Source organism: Sorex araneus, chromosome 5 (genome assembly GCF_027595985.1).
Source record: "Sorex araneus isolate mSorAra2 chromosome 5, mSorAra2.pri, whole genome shotgun sequence".
Classification (NCBI taxonomy): Eukaryota; Metazoa; Chordata; class Mammalia; order Eulipotyphla; family Soricidae; genus Sorex; species Sorex araneus.
In genome coordinates, this window is record NC_073306.1 from 182,964,608 (window position 1) to 182,982,476 (window position 17,869).

The following is a 17,869-nucleotide window of genomic DNA, read 5'->3' on the forward strand; positions in this document are numbered from 1 at the left end:
CAAATTAGGATAAAGAAATTTCAGAAAGGCCCCTGCATTGCAGCTCCCTACCCAATACCTCCTCAGGGGATTGTAGAGAGAGCAAGTGAGGGGAGACCTTTCCTTGTGAGAGCAGGAAACAGTTACTTAAGTTACTTATTAGGTAGTAGCTGGTCCTCATCAGACCTCGGGCTCCAGGACAGCGGTGGAGAAGTGGGACTAAGGGCCTAGCTTGGTGGGGTGCCACAAGCGGGTGACTGTGAGAGGATGCAAGTACTCAGACAACAGGGTGGCTCCACCAGGTCACAAGGTAGAGTCCACTACTGCAGGGAATTCTGCTGAATAAAAGAAAGGAAATGTCACTGGTAGTGATTTTAAAATATTTAATAGTCTTTCTTTAAAATCCAAAATAGTGTGATTCTTACAAGTTATGTGCCACATAAAGCAGGTCTTGATTTTTTTTTTTTGAGAACTGCAGGTGATACTGAAAAACATAGCACTGAGGTATTTTTTATTTTTAAAATTGAATAAGGAAACAAGGTTTGCATCTAATTATTTTTACATTTACAAAATAAACAATGCTACTGCTTGGCTCTTTTGCTATAATTTTCGGTTCTGAATACATTACAAGAGTCTATGGGAAAGAACATTATAATAGTACATGTAGTTTTTAGAAACTGCACATCAAACCTGGAAAAGTGATTATACAGCAAGAGGCCTGAGTGGAGGTAGGCTAATAATGTATTTTACCTTTTTCTCAAAGGAAAGCTTTGAAAAACAACTATAACCAATCGTAACACCAAATTAAAATGGCAATATTCAACTGGTAACAAAATGACCCACATATTTTGTACAATAATGTGTTTCCAAACATAGCTCATGAAAATCAGCAAAGAACCTAATATAGCACCGTTGAAACCATTCAGTATTCTTTCATGCTTCTGCGCAACTTTGGATTTGGGAAAACACCTGGGAAATGTCAATGAAAATCAATTTGGGCTTTCATTCAACATCTGCTTTAGGAAAATAGGCATTTCAAGACCTGCTAGCTCTACACAGCTCCACCCTTTGGGAACATAAGAATGAGGGGCTACATCTAACTTACTTAAAAACGGAGAACCAAGCAGTAAGGACAGCAATGTCAAAGAGTAGCACACTAAGAACCAACACATAACATTAGAAAGAATTTGGTTTTGTTTGTAAAACTACCAACCGATGTTAACAAAAACTTTACAAAGATAAACATTTTTTGCACGAACTGGATTGAATACAGCACTGAATTGAACTCATCTTTGGGCTTCAATCTTTACAAAGAGTGCCTTACTGAGGCCCTTCCCCAACTTACACTGTGGGAAAATAGTTCTCAAAATAATTCTAAAATGGTCTAAATTGCAGTTGTGGCTGATACCCATTAAAAGAAAATTGTCATCTCTTGGTAATCTTTTTTTTTTTTTTTTTTTGCTGATGGGGAGATGGTGTATTCAGATCATCATTCTGAGTAATGTAGTTTTCTTTACATTTTAATGCTTTAAGACTGACACAGCCAACCATTGCCAGCAGTGAACTTGCACCAGTACCAGCCAACTCAAAACCACACAGAAGCATTTGAACACTGTTTTTCAAATGATGTCAGTTTGTGTCCTCAGATAATTTAAAAGAATTATATTATCTGAAAACATCACATCTTCAATTTAAGTCAGATGTCAACATCCTATCCAACTGGTGGTTGATGTGCTTTAATCACCACTCTCCGAGGAGCCCTACACGCGAGGCAGGCAGCCCTGTGCCTGCCCTGTAGGACTGGGGAGCCCGAGTGGGAACCCTAAAGTAGAGATGTCATGTTTCAAAGTGCACCAGGAGAAGTACCAGCTCTAGGCTTTGAAATGTCAAACACTGCCTTAATGGACAGTGCTGTACATGAAGGTTTTTAAAAAAGGATCAAGCAACATAGTAACATACTATATAAAGAAAGTTAGCAAACATTTTCTTGTAAAAGATTACAGTAGATACAATTGCTCCACCTGTACTTAAAGACTAAGTGAGTTTCAGTACGGGCATAATCATGACAGCTACTGGAAGATGCTTTTTAAGAAAACAATGTGTGCCACTGGTTCTGTCATACTGGCCTTTGGCTGTGTTGGGGAAGTCAATTGTATAAAAAGTGCCCATGAAATAGAAAAGGCAGCAAGTGAAACTAGAAAAAGGTTGGAGCTATATGGGAATTTGAAAGGATATTATTTTTTTAAATGAGCTGTGAAGAGGGCAAGCAGTGCAGAGCCCCTGGGCTGGGCCATCCCAGGGTTCTGACAGCAAACACCCGCCTGCCCGAGAAGAGGCAAGGGCTGGAGACGGCCCCAGAGAAGGGGCCAGGTCTCTCCGTACAAGATTGACATGGCAAAACATAACAAACCACAAATCAAATACATGACACTGGGAAATCGCTTTGATGACAAAACAACATAAAAATATTTTAAAATATAAATAAATACATTTAGCCATTTTTATTCAAGAAACCCAGAGAAATGCTTTCAAAGCAATTGCTTCTTTAAAACCACGTTTTAAATTCTTCCATAAATACTATTTTGATTGTCACAAAATGCAAGCACCCTCAGTGTTTGCTGGTGGTGGTGATGAAATTTCACTTCATAGTCTCTTCCTAAACTATATCCTATATTTCACTAAAGAACGTTTCCTTAGGAAAACCCAGGCAGCTTACAGAGTATTGTTAAATACTCAAAACAAAACCTGTAGAGTATCATTTTATTTAAGAAATACAAGGAATGTAGTGTGAAATCATGACACAGGGGGAAATGTGCAAAACAGTCACAAGGAAAAGTTTTTAAATATTTAACTTTGCTTAATTTTTTGGTGAGTGGTTCAACATTTTTTAAAATATCTTAATACCTTCCAACAAAACTCACTCCCAGTGTTTCCACAGGAGACATTAAAATAGGACCAAATTATATTTCTTCAACCAAAGTAGTATTTTTTCTCAGTCTTTTTGTGCAAAAACATTACAAGAGCAATTCAAATGGAAACACTGAAATGACATGCCAACATTTCAGAACACATTTAAAACACCCAGAATAATTCTTGAAATTATTACATTCTAAAATATTACACCATTCACTTTTAGGTCAGCTCTAGACATCTATTCACATTGATGCAATTTTCCTAGACCTCTGAAAACAAACAGGCTCATTGGTCTCTTTGGGTGTCCACACGAGTAATAGGCAAGAAAGGTTTACAATGTCTAAATGGAACGAGGCGACTACAGTCTCTTGACCACCACATTCAAAACAAAAGCCAGAGTTCATTTGGCTACCTTGAAGTCACTCCCATAAACCTACTATGGTTCACTGGATCTAAACATTTCTCAGAAATGTGTCATTTTAAATTTTCACCTAAGTGATGATTTGGGGGATCCTTTAGAAACGGTAATGCCTAAGACAATAAACTTTATCAAAATGGATAGTTGCAATAAAGTGCTTGTTAACGTTTAAAAGGATGCGTTTGGACTGTTGTGTTGTGTGACGTTGTGTGCTATTCCTGTGTAAAGGATCCCCAGGCATGAGAGTCGGGGCGTCTCACCTGTCTCAGAAAGCAGCAGCACTATCTCTTGGTAGGCTGGCGGTAGGCACAGTACCCATGCGGATGAGGCGATACTAGTGCTATGGCGAAGGGGGGAGGAAATTAGAAAAGAGGGAGGCATGGGGAAGGTTCCTACTATATAATATTCATAGTTATATACAAATATATTAAATACGCTATAAAAATAGTCAACTCTTTTCCTCTGCAATTAATTACTCTAGAAGCTCCTTTTAGAAGAATGTTCACCCAACTGAAACAAACTTAAAAGGTTCTTTTCTCTGATCACTACTGAGAGGGCATGTGCCTTTGTGCTATTTCTCTCCTAACAGTTTAAAAGCTCCGATCAACTTATTCCTGACTAGACTCACTCAGCAATAATAATATCCAGTGTTTCTACCTTCCAACATTAACTCCTGAGGGACTAAAGAACAGAGTCCCCGATACTGGAAAGGTCATAGAATTTTGAGTGAATTTTACACAGATGTCCATCAACAGACTTTGAATCACCAAAGAAAACAGAAAGCAAAAAAGAAGTGAGCAGTTCTAGAGTAAGATGCTACTTGTTTTCCACTTAAAAAAAGTCACTCTCAATGTAGTGGAAACCTTTTGCAATACACTGGGTAGGGCTGTGGCTGCCTCAGTGGTAAAGCTGCATGCCACACATGTGTGAACCCTGGGTTCAGTTCTTGGCACCACAAAAGCAAACAAAATCCCAAATCTGCCTAATACACAACCAAAGAAAGTTGGGTGATATCTGGTCTAACCTGACTGCCCCCTGTGCAGAGCAGGGCCAATAGTGGGCCTCTTTACAGCTTCCTGACACAGCCTTCATTTCCCTGTGACCCACAACGGCCTTTAGAGCAAGCATTTCTCATGGCTCCGTGGTATTCAAGGGGGACACAGGGTGACTGGGGCATGAGACTAGGGTCCAGAGAGGAGGATGGGGGGCTTCAGGAAGGAAACACGGTGGGCAGGGGGATGCAGTGCGGGCCAGATTGTACAACTGCCTCAGCGAGCTGCAGGGCATGTCGGTGTCTGCCCACACGGTCAGCAAGTGCACTGCTTTAAGGCAACGGCCAGCTCGAGCACTTCTGGAGAATGCAGGGAACCTCTCGGGAGCCAGCACTGAGAGTTCTGAACACCACATTCGGTCACCAGGATCTTGGCCTTACCCGCACAAGTGCCAGATTCAAGTGAGAGCAGAACATGGGATACCAGTGATCCCTTCACCTAAGACAACACTTACGAAAGAACTGCACCATTTACTTACATACTACCTCACCCCTGTATTTGCTTCCCTCCAAGATTTTTCACCAAAAAAAACTGGAGTACTTTGGAGTGTAGATTCTGATTTCATACCACTCTAAGCAACAGATGCTAGCAACTCCCTTCTTGTGGGCTGTTGATAAACAGTCCTCGGAGCCACTCACAACCATCACAAGCAAGAGAACTGCAAAAAGAGAACTGCGAAAGGTCTTCCTTCTCTGCAACAAGGTGCTATCCTAAAGTGCTACCCAGTTTATAAACATACATAAATTTTTTTAAAAAAGAAAATCTATGTCTAATCAGACTAAAGCTGAGGGAAGATTTTTCTTTTTTTTTTCAGTAGCTAAAAAGTGCTCCTAATTTGGTATTTTTTTCATGACTTTGGGATTTTAATGGACACTGGCTACAAAAAGGAACGAAGTATAGACAAATGCAGAATCTTCTTCAGTATGCTCGTGTCAATTCTTGGGATCGAGGGCAGGGCGGGGCAGGGCCAGCTTTGCAATGGTTAAGTTTGAGAAGCAGAAGGAAAACTATGAGCCAAGAGGCAGTTGATGCTTATTAAATTCTTCTGACAACATCTATAAGAGACAGGAAAAATGTAAACTGCTTCTTGAAATCCAATAATCAGGACTGTGTCTTGTGTGTGTGGGGGGGGGTGCTGTAGGACGGGGGAGGGGAGGTCAGGAATTACTAAACAAAAAATTGGTTACTGATTACTGTATTTGTCAGGATGAAAAATACTTAAAGGGAGTATTGGAGAATGTGAATTAATAGTCAGCCAATCTACCAATGGCTCATCTGAGTATGGTTTGCTTTTGTGATCTACCTATAGTTTGCTTTCTTTACTGCATTTAGAGGATAAACCTCAAAATTATAGCTCTTCATATCTCATCATCTAAATCCTTATCACTAGACATCACCAATAAACTAATGAGGCACAACTCATAGAAACAGAACAACGTGCTAAGGTAGAGAAAGGCCATTGGAAAGGGAAGAAATAAATACTGTTGCCATGCTCCCTATCAGTTCTGTCTGGACGTGTGCTCACACACACCTTCGGTTCCAACAGCTTCAGGGGAAGTCAGCATCCTCTCTTGGATGCTCACTTTACTAGAAGAGGTGCTTCTCGATATGTTAGAGTTTGGTATCTAATGACACTTCTTTTGTAGAAGGGTAGGTACCAACTTTCTTTGGTAGTTTTATTTTTCAGTATTTCTAATTTAAATGTAGCTGGGTAGTTTTCTAAAGAAAGACAAAGTATGAGGATGGCAGCAAAGCTGAGATCAGAAAAGTATTAAGAACTAAAAGAATTCTTGGGCTCCTGTATCTAGTTAAATGTGAGTCAGGTTATTTTCAATTCTAGAAAAGTTTTCTGCTCAGCAATCCCAAATCTGTTCCACATTTTTGGTTAGGATCAATTCTGAGTTATTATCGCTTGCTGTTTTCCCTTTCTTCAGTAGTATCTTCTAATTATTACAGAAGCTATTTTTAACTTTCTGTGAAATTATAAATTTATTAGTACCACAAGACCTAGGAAATGCTTGTTTGAATATAGGCAATTTCTGTTGGCCTTGATTACCTCTAGAATAGGAAAAGAAATCTTAGGTTGTTTAGAAAGCACATGAGTGAGAATATTCTAGTGTTACAAGTGAAAGCAAAGAGAATTCCTGACCCCTTTTTTTGTCTTCTGTAGGAACATCAAGATTATACGGAACAAATATTCACTGGTAATTCTTTAACGAATATTTAGCTTTAATGGATGATGAAGACTAGGAAAGCAACTTTGCAATCACTTTAATACAGGAGTGGGGTGTCATCTTTTATTTCTAACTTATTTGTACCTCCAGTCCAAGAGACCCAGACAGTCTTCATAGAACTTAGGAGAATAATAATGGCACTGACACCCACATGCTGTGAAAAATGTACTAAGGTTCTGAAACTGTTACTGAAGCCAGACAGCAAATTCAAGATGGTGAATTCTCACCTGAATCAAAATCAAGGCACTATGGGTTTTTCCTCTCTAACCCTGAATCATTTCTGACTAAAAGAAGCATTGAAATTGTGAAGGATAATAAAAAGATTGCAATAAATCTTAAAAGTTAAAATTCCCACCAGTGAGAATGTTAAAAAGTGCCAAAAATGTTTTGTGTGCAAATTTTACTCCTATAACAAACATTCTTGAAATTACTTTCAGTCTTGTTGAAAACCACTTACACAACTATTTCCAACTATGAACTGTATCAAAATATGTGATCAAAACTTCCAACCATCTTTAAAAAAAACAACAACAGTGCAAATCCTATTTTCAAACATAATTGAAAAACAATGAAATGAGGGATATTTCTGAATAACTTCAAAATCCTGTAGTTTCAATAATTTAACCTGAAAAAAATAAATCATTCCCAGCAGCACATCATACCTCACAAAACGAACTGTGACGTCACAGCCAAAGTATGAACAAAAAGACTTGTGCCCCGGAAAGTGACTAGAACACTATGTCTGTTGTAAACAAAAGGGAAATGGAGGATGTATTCATTTTGCACATGGTATCAGAATCTAAGGAAATATACCTATAAGGAGGAGATAATGCTTTCATGCAGCATACAAAAGTTTTGCTTTCTCTCCTTTTATCCAGACATATACATATTATTTTTACAGCATCTGTACATAGAGAATAGGAACTCACACAACATTCTCAAACTAATCACTATTCCATCATTATCTGACCAGGGGGAAGGCTGGGAAGGGAACTACTGAGTCTACTGGACTGTCTGCATGGCATCACTGTGAGCAAACCCCTGACATGGCAGTGGTGTGTCCTCTGTAACACTGGAAAATAGGCACAGAACCACTAAAGTTACTAACATCATCAGTGCCTTTCTGATTCACTGGAGGTCGTGTTCTTAGCTGAGCTAAACATTTGGCAATATACTCCTCTTTCCATCAAAAGTATCTGGGCAAGTAAAACACTGTCAGAATTGGCTATGGCCCTATGATTCCCTCCTGCAGGCTGGTATTAATGTACATCTTTAGCACTAGGCAGCATTTTCCCTAAGTGATTCCGGAAACTAGAACACTCTATACTGCATCTCAGCAAGTGCTGGAACTTGTCCTCCTCTCCTCAGATCATCTGAGAAATTCCTTATGGATCAACCCCTTCCTTCTTTGAGGTCAGAGGTGGCTACTGTGGTTGGACCTTGGAAGGATCAGTCAAACCGTCAGTCCTGTGCCGAGCCAGCTGCTGCTGCTGCTGCTGAGACTGGTGTTGCTGGTGATGTGACTGAGGGAAAGTGCTCTGTTGTAGTGGAAATGCAGCAGAGAGGATAAGCTGAGCTGAAGGATTCCCGTGAAGCAACCTAGAAGTCTAAAAAGACACTAATGAGTTACGCATCTGGACTGAGGGTTCAACAATGGAGTACTGCTTCCCTCCATTTATATTATTTACATTAAGACTGGGGCAACAGCACAGTAGGCAGGGTGTTTGCCTGCACGCGGCTGACCCGGGTTTGATTCCTCCGTCGGAGAGACCACCTGCACAGCAGAGCCTGGCACGCTACCTGTGGTGTATTCCATATGCCAAAAACAGTAACAACAAGTCTCACAATGGAGATGTTACTGGTGCCCGCTCGAGCAAACAGATGAACAAGGGACGACAGTGCAGTACAGTGCTGCATTAAGACTTATTTCAGTTTTTCCACTCTTCCTAGGGGCAAGAGCCTGAAAGATCACATTATTTGTGCAATTTTCACTTTCTTATGTAATAATTAAGTTCTTATAAGGTTTTACCTCTTTTTTAAAAAGCATGACAGTGAGCGGAGCAATAGTACAGCATTAGGGTGCTTGCTTTGCAGTTGGTAGACCTGGGTTTGATCCCCAGCATCCCATATGGTCTCCTGAACACCGCCAGAAGAGCAGAGCCAGGATAAGCCCTGAGCACTGCTGCGTGTAGCCCAACCACCCCCCCAAATAAAATCTAGAAAAACCAAACAATAAAAAGCACGACACGCTCTCATTTATTAAAATGAATCTGAGCTAGAGATTTTATGGTATGGTAAGAAATCTGTATCTTCAATATAGTATGAAATCTATACCCCACACACATTTTTTCACTTTTTATGTCCTGAAGAGAATACTTCTTCACAGATAAGGTAATTTAATCCGAATTTTTTAACAGATATACAGTGAGGTCACACTGATGATAGCCCCACACAGTTTCTTTGGAGAATTATTTCAACACTTCCAGGTGCATGGGCTTAAGGTCTGGATTCTGACTGATTGCTCCTTTACTGCTATGTTGACTTGGGCAAACTATACATTTCTTGGGCCTCAATTTAGATTAAAAAAAAAATTATACTGGCCCCCCTTTTTATGATTTTATAAAGATAAAATATTAACATTATAATTTAAAAAGACCACAAATGGTTGCAACAGTCAAGATTTGGAAACAACCCAAGTACCCAGCAATGTATGAGTGACAGTGGTATATATATACACAATACAGTTATCACTTGGTTATGGGAAAAGATGAAATACACGCTTTATAATAGAAAAATCCAGACATACCACATGTTAAGCGGCAACAACAGTTTTGAAGACTGCAGGAAAGCTCTGCAGACTGGCACCAGTTCACATATGGGCAGCGGAAGACCATGAGTCTAACCTACACTCTAATTGTTTCAACTAATTGAGAATGGAAACACTGGCTCATTTACTACTGTGCCCCCCCCCGCCCCCCACACACACACCAACTTTTGAGGGTTCTAGGGCCCAGGAAATACATCCTTCTTATGTTCTTTTTTTCTTTTTTCTTTTTTTCTTTTTGGGTCATACAGGGGTACTCCTGCTCTGCACTCAGGAATTACTCCTGGCGGTGCTCGGGGGACCATATGGGATGCTGGGAATTGAACCTGGGTCGGCCGCGTGCAAGGCAAACGCCCTACCCGATGTGCTATCACTCCAGCCCCCTTCTAATTTTCTTGATGAGAATTCCAACTTAGGTGACTTTCTTCTGAATCTTTCAGATAAAGGATCCTTTCATATGTGTGTCTGCATAATAAACATCTATTGCGTTTTTCAGAAGAGTCATAATGACAGCTGCTGGTTATTTATCTAACAGTGTGCTTAGTGATTTATGTACGCAGCCTTCTACTATCAGCACCTCCATGTATTCCACACTGGAAAACCAAAATTACCTGAGTAATCTACCAAGTCACATAGTTGGATACAGCAGGGCATCCTGACTTTAGAGCTCAAGTTATAACCTATAACCTACACTATCTCCACAGTATTTCTCCTCTGGTATGCAGGGGCCTAATTTGCTGATTTACTTAGGGATCAATTCCAGGACTTCATATATGCGGACATGGGCCCTGTCGCTGAACTAAACACTCCTCCCAATTTATAAATTCTAATTCAATAAAATGTCTATATTAACTAAAAGACACAGAACCTTTTGCTACCACTGTCCTACTGAATTTGAAGGAGAGCTGGAGAATGGAGGAACCAGAGAGAAAACATGCCTATGTCAAGCGCCGTGAGATGCAGGCAGGAAGCAGCTGCTGGCGAAGCGGCTCAGAGGGCGCCAGGCACACGTCTCCCACAGACAGAATGAGGGAAGGAACAAAGAGCTGGCCCAAACAAGCTTTCCGTCTCTGGAGAAACTTACTGCATTGGGTAAGTTTCTAATGAATTTTTCAGATAACAAAATGGGCCCCTGAATGCCAATCTCCTCACATACAAGTCAGCAGGGTCCGGAGTGCTTTCCCCCAGGGGGAGGGAAGGATTCCTTACCTGTAAGAACGGCTGCGGTGCCTGGGTCAGTGGTGCTGGAGACGGCTGCTGAGCTGCGGGGAGCTGCTGCTCCTGGGAACTCTGCTGCGGCGGCGGCTGCTGCTGGGGTGCAAACGGGTAGGCGGTGACCACCTGACCCATGAGCATGGTGCTCGGGACCATGACTGCCCCGCAGGCCACGGGGGCAGTTACTAATTTGGTCACAAGCTGCTGACCTTGGGGAAACCTGTAAGAGAGTAGGAGAAGTCAGAAATAGCACACACACATCAGCGAGGCAGAGAGAGGGCGGAGCCCACTGACACCGCCAGATTGTTTCAAGAAGGAGGATGTTCCCAATCTGGTCCATGTTTCTAAAGGTTACCGCTGGGATACCAGAACAGAAATGCAGTATGTAGTAAGATGAGATGACCACAAATAAAAGTTCAAACTTTCTGTATATGTGTATGCAAACAAATGGCAGTTGGAATTGTTGCCTTATACCATATACAAAAATTAATTCAAGATAGACTTACATATGAATGCTGAAACTATGAAACACTCAGAAGAAAAGCTTAGGGCAGGGGTGGGAGGAGAGTTTCTTGGCCTGGGTCAGGCAATGGTTTTTCAGATATGAACTGAATGCAAAGGCATTAGAAGAAAAAAAACAGATAAACTGAAAAAAAGTTGGTATCTGAATTGCCCAACTGTTCACTGGTAAGATATGATGAGACATGCATCTGTTTCTTGCCCCACAATACATTTAACACATCTACTCTTAAGTCACACACGTGGCTTCCTGTGTACTGCTCCCTCTGCTTTTATGCCACAATTCTGGTTTGTATTAGATAGAGCAGATTTTATTCAACATGCCTACACTCCCTGCTCCATGTACATTCAAAGCTGAGCTCTTTAATACTCAGACTTACCCTCCAAACGACATAATCTCTCCCTGACCACTCACTCTCCTTTACCTGACAGCCTCCCGCCTACCACAAAACCATTTAAACCTCTCGGTTGCCTAAATTATAAAAATAAATATTAAAAAATCTAAGGAGATATAAAGAAGTGGAGAAAGGTACCATGCTTGTGGATTGCAGAACTAAATACAGTAAAATCAAAAAAACATTTCCATTCTTTCCAAACTGGGGTGGGATGGAAGGGGTTAAACACTAAAAAACTAGTCATCTACATTTCTGTGAGCATGTTATTAGCATTCCTTCCAGAATGTTAGTAATGAAGCTGTACTATTTATTTAGGTGAAAGGGACTGAACCCAGAGCCTCACACACGTGAAGCCTGCACTATATTCCCAGCCCAGTGTTGGGGCCTTTTTTTTGCTTTTTGGGTCACACCCGGTGATGCACAGGGGTTACTCCTGGTTCATGCACTCAAGAATTATTCCTAGCGGTGCTCGGGGGACCATATGGGATGCTGGGAATCGAACCCGGGACGGCCACGTGCAAGGCAAACGCCCTACCCGCTGTGCTATCACTCCAGCTCCCCAGTGCTGGGACCTTTTAAGGCAAAGGCATCATATTCCACATCAAGTTCTCCCTGCTCCCAGCATTTCTGTGATTTTGTAGCTTCTTTAACCATCTGAAAGTTAGTAACAAGATTTTAATAAAATCTGTTACATAACCTAATACAACAGCAAAACTGAAGTATAAGAGCAGCCTCTCATAGTAAAATAGTCTAAAGCTTTAAAACTACAGAGATCCTATAATTGCCAAATGATAGCTTCCCCTTACATGAAAATGTCACCCCTCTTTAAAAAAAAATGATTTTTAAGTTGCTATTTGAACTCCCACTAAAATAAGCCATAAACGGCAGTTTTTCTAAAACAGTCAAGAAAAGTTTAGAGGCGTATATATTTAAACTTTGATTTAGAGCTCTGAAAACTAACAAAAGGCTTGCATTCAGAAGCCCTTGCCATATCTTTGATTTTATTAAGCTCTTAACCAAATAAGTGAAAAATTCACTCCCCCCCCCTTATCTAGAAAGGAAGAAAAGATCCTAATACAACTTTTAAAATAAGAATTAAAAGAAATATAGTTTGATTGGACTGGAGTGATAGCACAGCGTGGAGGGCATTTGCCTTGCATGCGGCCGACACGGATTTAATTCTTGTCTCTCGGGAGAGCTCGGCAAGCTACCAAGAGTATCCTGCCCTATGGCAGAGCCTGGCAAGCTATCTGTGGCGTATTCAATATGCCAAAAACAGTAACAAGTCTCACAATGGAGATGTTACTGGTGCCCACTCGAGCAAATCAATGAACAACGGGACAACAGTGCAGTACTACAGTGCTATAGTTTGATTACTTAGTGTAGTACTTAAATTCAAGAATGGTAAGCGAAACTCATTCCATAACATACATAATCTCTTCTAAATACTATCACCGCACAATTCACCAATACCTATGTTTGCATATTAAGTCTTACACAAGGGGCTGGAGAGATAGTACAGTGGGTAGGGCATTTGCCTTGCATGTAGCTAACCTGGGTTCAATTACCAGCATCCCATATGGTCCCCCGAGCACCGCCAGGAGTTATTCCTGAGTGCAGAGCCAGGAGTAATCCCTGTGCAACACCAGGTGTAACCCAAAAAACAAAAAATAATTAATTAATAAAGTCTTACACAAAGCTGGAAATGTGTGCTGCAGAACAAATATGGTACAATGTTTGAGAGTATATTTCTGGACAGGAAAAATGTTTTAAAAATTTATTTTTTAAATAATTTTTTTAACCCCTAAATAGTACTGTTAGCACTGTCGTCCCATTGTTCATCGGTTGTTCATCAATTTGCTCAAGCGGGCACCAGTAACGTCTCCATTGTGAGACTTGTTACTGTTGTTGGCATATCGAATACACCACAGGTAGCTTGCCAGGCTCTGTCGTTGGGGCTGGATACTCTCGGTAGCTTGCCGGGACAGAGGAATCAAACCCAGCTTGGCCACGTGCAAGGCAAACGCCCTACCCGCTGTGCTATAGTGTTGCATTTTATTTTTAATTTCAAATTAAGAACAATGACTAGAGTGAATAGCCACCTAAATAAGATATTTTAAAACTAAATGATCTTTTTTGGATGAATCCACTCACAACTTTGGAAGATGAGTGAAAAATGCCAAGTACCTGATCTGCCTATCCTGAGTGAAAGTTGTCACGGCTGCACTCTGGGCACTGTTCTGTGGCAAGCTTGATGGCATCTGGACCATGCTGCCAGCTGCTGGCTGAGAAATCACCATAGTGTTATACAGCGGGGTGGCCAGAGTGCTCTGTGTCTGACTGGGAAGAGACGTTTGCTGACTGTGCCCACTCAGGACCGTTTGTGGACTCTGCTAGAAAAAGAAATAATTTGACAAAGAGTAGGAGAAATATTCAGAAAGTATACATCATCTGGATAGCAACTGGCATGGTAGAAAACAAGGTATAATGTATTACTCTGGACAATCTACTACAAAAGAATCAAAATGGATTAGTTTTAAATATTTGGCTGCAAGATAAGTCATACTAAAAAGGCAGATCTGAACAGGGATGATATAAAACATACAAAAAAGAATTTTGGCTAAATGTGCACTACTTTTGTTTTGGGCCATACCTGGCTGACTTCAGAGCTTATTCCTGGCTCCATGCCCAGGGATAACGCCTGGTGGGGCTCAGGGGTACCATATATGGTGCCAGGGATGGACCCCAAGTCAGCTACATGCAAGGCAAGTGCTCAACCCACTGTACTATTACTCTATCCCAACACTACACATTTTTATGTATTTCATTTTAAACCTACAGATTTATAGTCACAGATATGTATCAATTACCACAATTTCCTAGAATACTGATTAAACTACTACTGCCCCAACAATCTACTCTCCACATGGTATAACATGTAACATGTCTCCTGTTCATTCAACCTCTGCAAGTCAAACCTTTCCAATATACAGAAGTATTATATGCTCATTTTAAACAAACTGCAAAATTCTGCTAAAACATCACAATTTATCATTCAATAATTTACCAACAATTACACAAAGTAAAAAATAAACACTCTCAACAGAACAATAACAACTATTAAATTTTGAAGTATATGTAGTTCAAAGTAGAACTTTATTTCTGTTTTCACAGCGGTATATGTTTGAATCACGAAATACTCAAATCTATGGTATTTGTTCTAGTTACCTGACTTGGCGTACTCTGTAAGGTCTGCTGTTGTATCATGTGCTGATTTGTGCCAATGTGTCCAGAATTCATTCCACTTTGAATCTGGTTAGTTTGAACAACCTGGCCTTGCATATTTATAGATGCAAGTGGCTGGATATTAGATGAATTTCCAGAAGAAAGCTGAACAGAACCAAAATTCAGTCCAGGGGTTGATTGTTGAAAAAACATCTTTAAAGATAAAGATTACATTGAAATCTTTACATTTTCATGAACATTAAACATTACATAAAACATTATAGATAACAACAAAGAAGAAAGAGAGCACTGAAAAAAAGAAAAGCAAAGCAAATTAAGTGCACAAAGAAAGCAATAAGGAAGACATTAACAATTAACAATAACAATTATTGATTAAATGTGACACTTCGTATTAGCCTTTCTAGTTATACTATCATGTTTCCATATATAAGAAAAAATGTTATAAGATCCAAAACCACTCCTTAGTTGAGCATTTTATATGTTAAGGAATTTTGTTTTATCACCTAGCATGGCTCTAATGCAGGCCCAATCATAAGACTGGCCCAGTAGCTTTGCATTCATCACTGGTATTTTATGACATTAAAAAGTAGTTATTATTAGTATTCCTTCCAGAATGTTAGCAATGAAAGCTGTACTATTTATTTATATAGGCGTAAGGGACTGGAAGTAGTAGCTTTTCACTTAAAATTTCCCCTTACCAAAGTCCTAGTCTCCATTGATAAAAACAAGCATACTGAGGGAGTTATATTTATATAAATCCTTAGAAATGAGTTATATTTAGAAACTAAAAATAATTGGATAGGTAACCAGTATTTATTCAATTAAACAAATGAAATGTATCTCTTAAATCTCAATTTAAATTAAGAAAAATAAAGTTTCCTAAAAAGGAAAAAAAAGTGAATGGCACGCGTCAAATACAACAACTTACCTGCAGCCCTTGACCATGGACCATCTGAAGCTGTTCTTGAATTTTCCTTAGTTCTTCCTGTTGTCGGTGAATATTTGCTTCTATCATCCGTGTTCTCTGCTCCAGCTGATCTTTCAGATGCTGCATGGCTCCTAATTGAGCTGAAAACTGAAACTAAAGGGCCATGTATGGAAAAAGTATAACACATTTTAGAATTACTTATTCCTCCAAATTGTTCAATTTGAAAAGTAAGCTTGCTATCGTTAATGTTATGCTAGTTATTAATTAATACAGTGCCTCTGTGGTGGAGCTGGGACCTATAAATATTTCTTTTTAGCCAGCAGGCACAAATTCAGTCCCTTCAGCACTACGTACTGAAGTGCCGAAGACAGGGAAGCGCCTGTGAAGACAGGTGCTCCTTGTTCTGGCTCTCTTGCATGTCCATCGCACATGGGCAGTTTCCTAGGGAGTCCCAGCAGCACAGGTGCAGGAGCTTTCTAACAAGCCTCCACTGATCCTTGTGGGCAACTCACCAACAGGTGAGACACCCCAGTGGGCGGCTTCCTGCTCTCCTGCCCTGGTCCGTGATAACCTCAGTGACTTCTCTTGACATCTCTATAGTCACACATGCCCAAATGGGATCCGAAGGCCAGTACAGCAGCAGAGGGCAGACATCTAGGAGAGGGCGCAGGTCTCCCAACTGCTCTCCCCGTGACTGAGCTCTGTGCACCCATCTAGTCTGTACCCTTTAGAATTCTCTACGCTTAGTAGTGAATGATTTTCTTTTTATGTTATTCTGGTTCAGATTTCTGGTATAGTTTGATTTCTAACTTGATCTTGACTAAGAGTACAAGAGGACACTAATGTTAGATGACCTGAGCTCCAATGAGTTATGAGCCTGCTACCACAACTGAGTTCTGCCATTTCAGAATCCAAGTTACTGAACCTTTTTACCCCTTACCAAGTAAAATGGTAGTTTAATTCTTCATATCATATTCTGGCATCCCTAGACTGTCACCTTAGTGCACCTTATTAGAAGGTATAAACATCTAAACCAACCTGGTATAATACTTTCACTCATAGTTTCAATTGAAATTATTTACCAGACAAACAAACATTACATTTTAGAGAAAGCACTTAAAAATGACAACAAAGCTGTCCAGTTCTACTTTGAGAGTTTTCTATTTTGCGGTTCTCCGTTTTACCTGAGTTACGAGCAGCTTCTACTTACTACTATCTGAACTCAGCCAGACTTGGGGCTGCCTTACCACTGACATCTACACAGGCTCGATTAACTACTTCTTGAATATTCAGAATATCTTGAAAATCTTAAAGTCTCCTACAGTAAATGCACTTAAAAAAGAGAAATGTGACTACCCCTTTTCCCAAATCCTTTTCATTTAAGCAGTTTGTATTAAGGATACTAAGTATTTTCAAAATATAAAATCTTGATTTCAGAGACTGAAATAACCAACTAGGGAAAGAAAATATTACAAATTTAGTATTCCATATCTTGAGATTAATAAACTAATAGTACTGAAAGCAAGTCTAAATACATAAAAATTCTGTTAAATTTCACAAAAAGTTTTTGATGCCGTTAAAAACCGCAACTGTAACATTTAATAATAAGTAGCCTATATGGTAATTAGGCTAGATTACGAGCGAGAAATTCAAATGATGACTTTTAGGTAATTTTTAGTATCAATACATTTGTACCAGTGTCATAGCCTTACTATAATACAAGTGTCATATTATAGTCATACTTATATTTTAAACCAGTGTTTCTCAGCCCATTTGTGACCGTGGCTCCTTTTGACCCTGTTTCCGTCCAGTGCCCCACCCTCCACCCTGTCTTACCAGCTGGCCCCTAGCCTCATGCTGTGCCCCCTCCCAGCCCTCACTATTTTCATGATTCTTTATGGGAGACCATCTGGGAAACACTGATTTAAGTAATTATTTAGCTATTTTTAGAAAAATATTGTTTCTACCTATTGTTAACTATGATTACTGGAAAGTAAGACATTCTTAAGTCAAAGTAGTTTAATGCAAAATGAAACAGAAAAAAGAAAAAGTGACTTTCTACTAATAATCATTAATATTTTTAATGTGTCTTAGAACCTGCGAGCAGCAAAAATGACAAGCTGAGAAAGTTATAATCAAAATAACT

The 17,869-nt window shown here is 39.9% G+C and overlaps 1 protein-coding gene across 8 annotated transcripts in view; it reads right to left on the reverse strand.

The window, feature by feature from the left end:
- Window positions 1-345: 345 nt before the first annotated feature.
- Window positions 346-17,869, reverse strand: part of CLOCK (clock circadian regulator) — an 89,551-nt gene continuing 72,027 nt past the window's right edge. For 7 of the 8 annotated variants that reach the window (XM_055140876.1, XM_055140881.1, XM_055140880.1 and 4 more), the window contains 5 exons: window positions 15,724-15,876; window positions 14,778-14,987; window positions 13,737-13,942; window positions 10,630-10,855; window positions 346-8,203 (listed from right to left, as the gene is read on the reverse strand). In XM_055140876.1, coding sequence (XP_054996851.1) covers window positions 8,021-8,203; window positions 10,630-10,855; window positions 13,737-13,942; window positions 14,778-14,987; window positions 15,724-15,876 — 978 coding nt within the window. In that variant the 3' untranslated portion in view covers window positions 346-8,020. The remainder of the gene's footprint in view (window positions 8,204-10,629; window positions 10,856-13,736; window positions 13,943-14,777; window positions 14,988-15,723; window positions 15,877-17,869) is intronic. The other variant, XM_055140878.1, reaches the window with a different exon arrangement.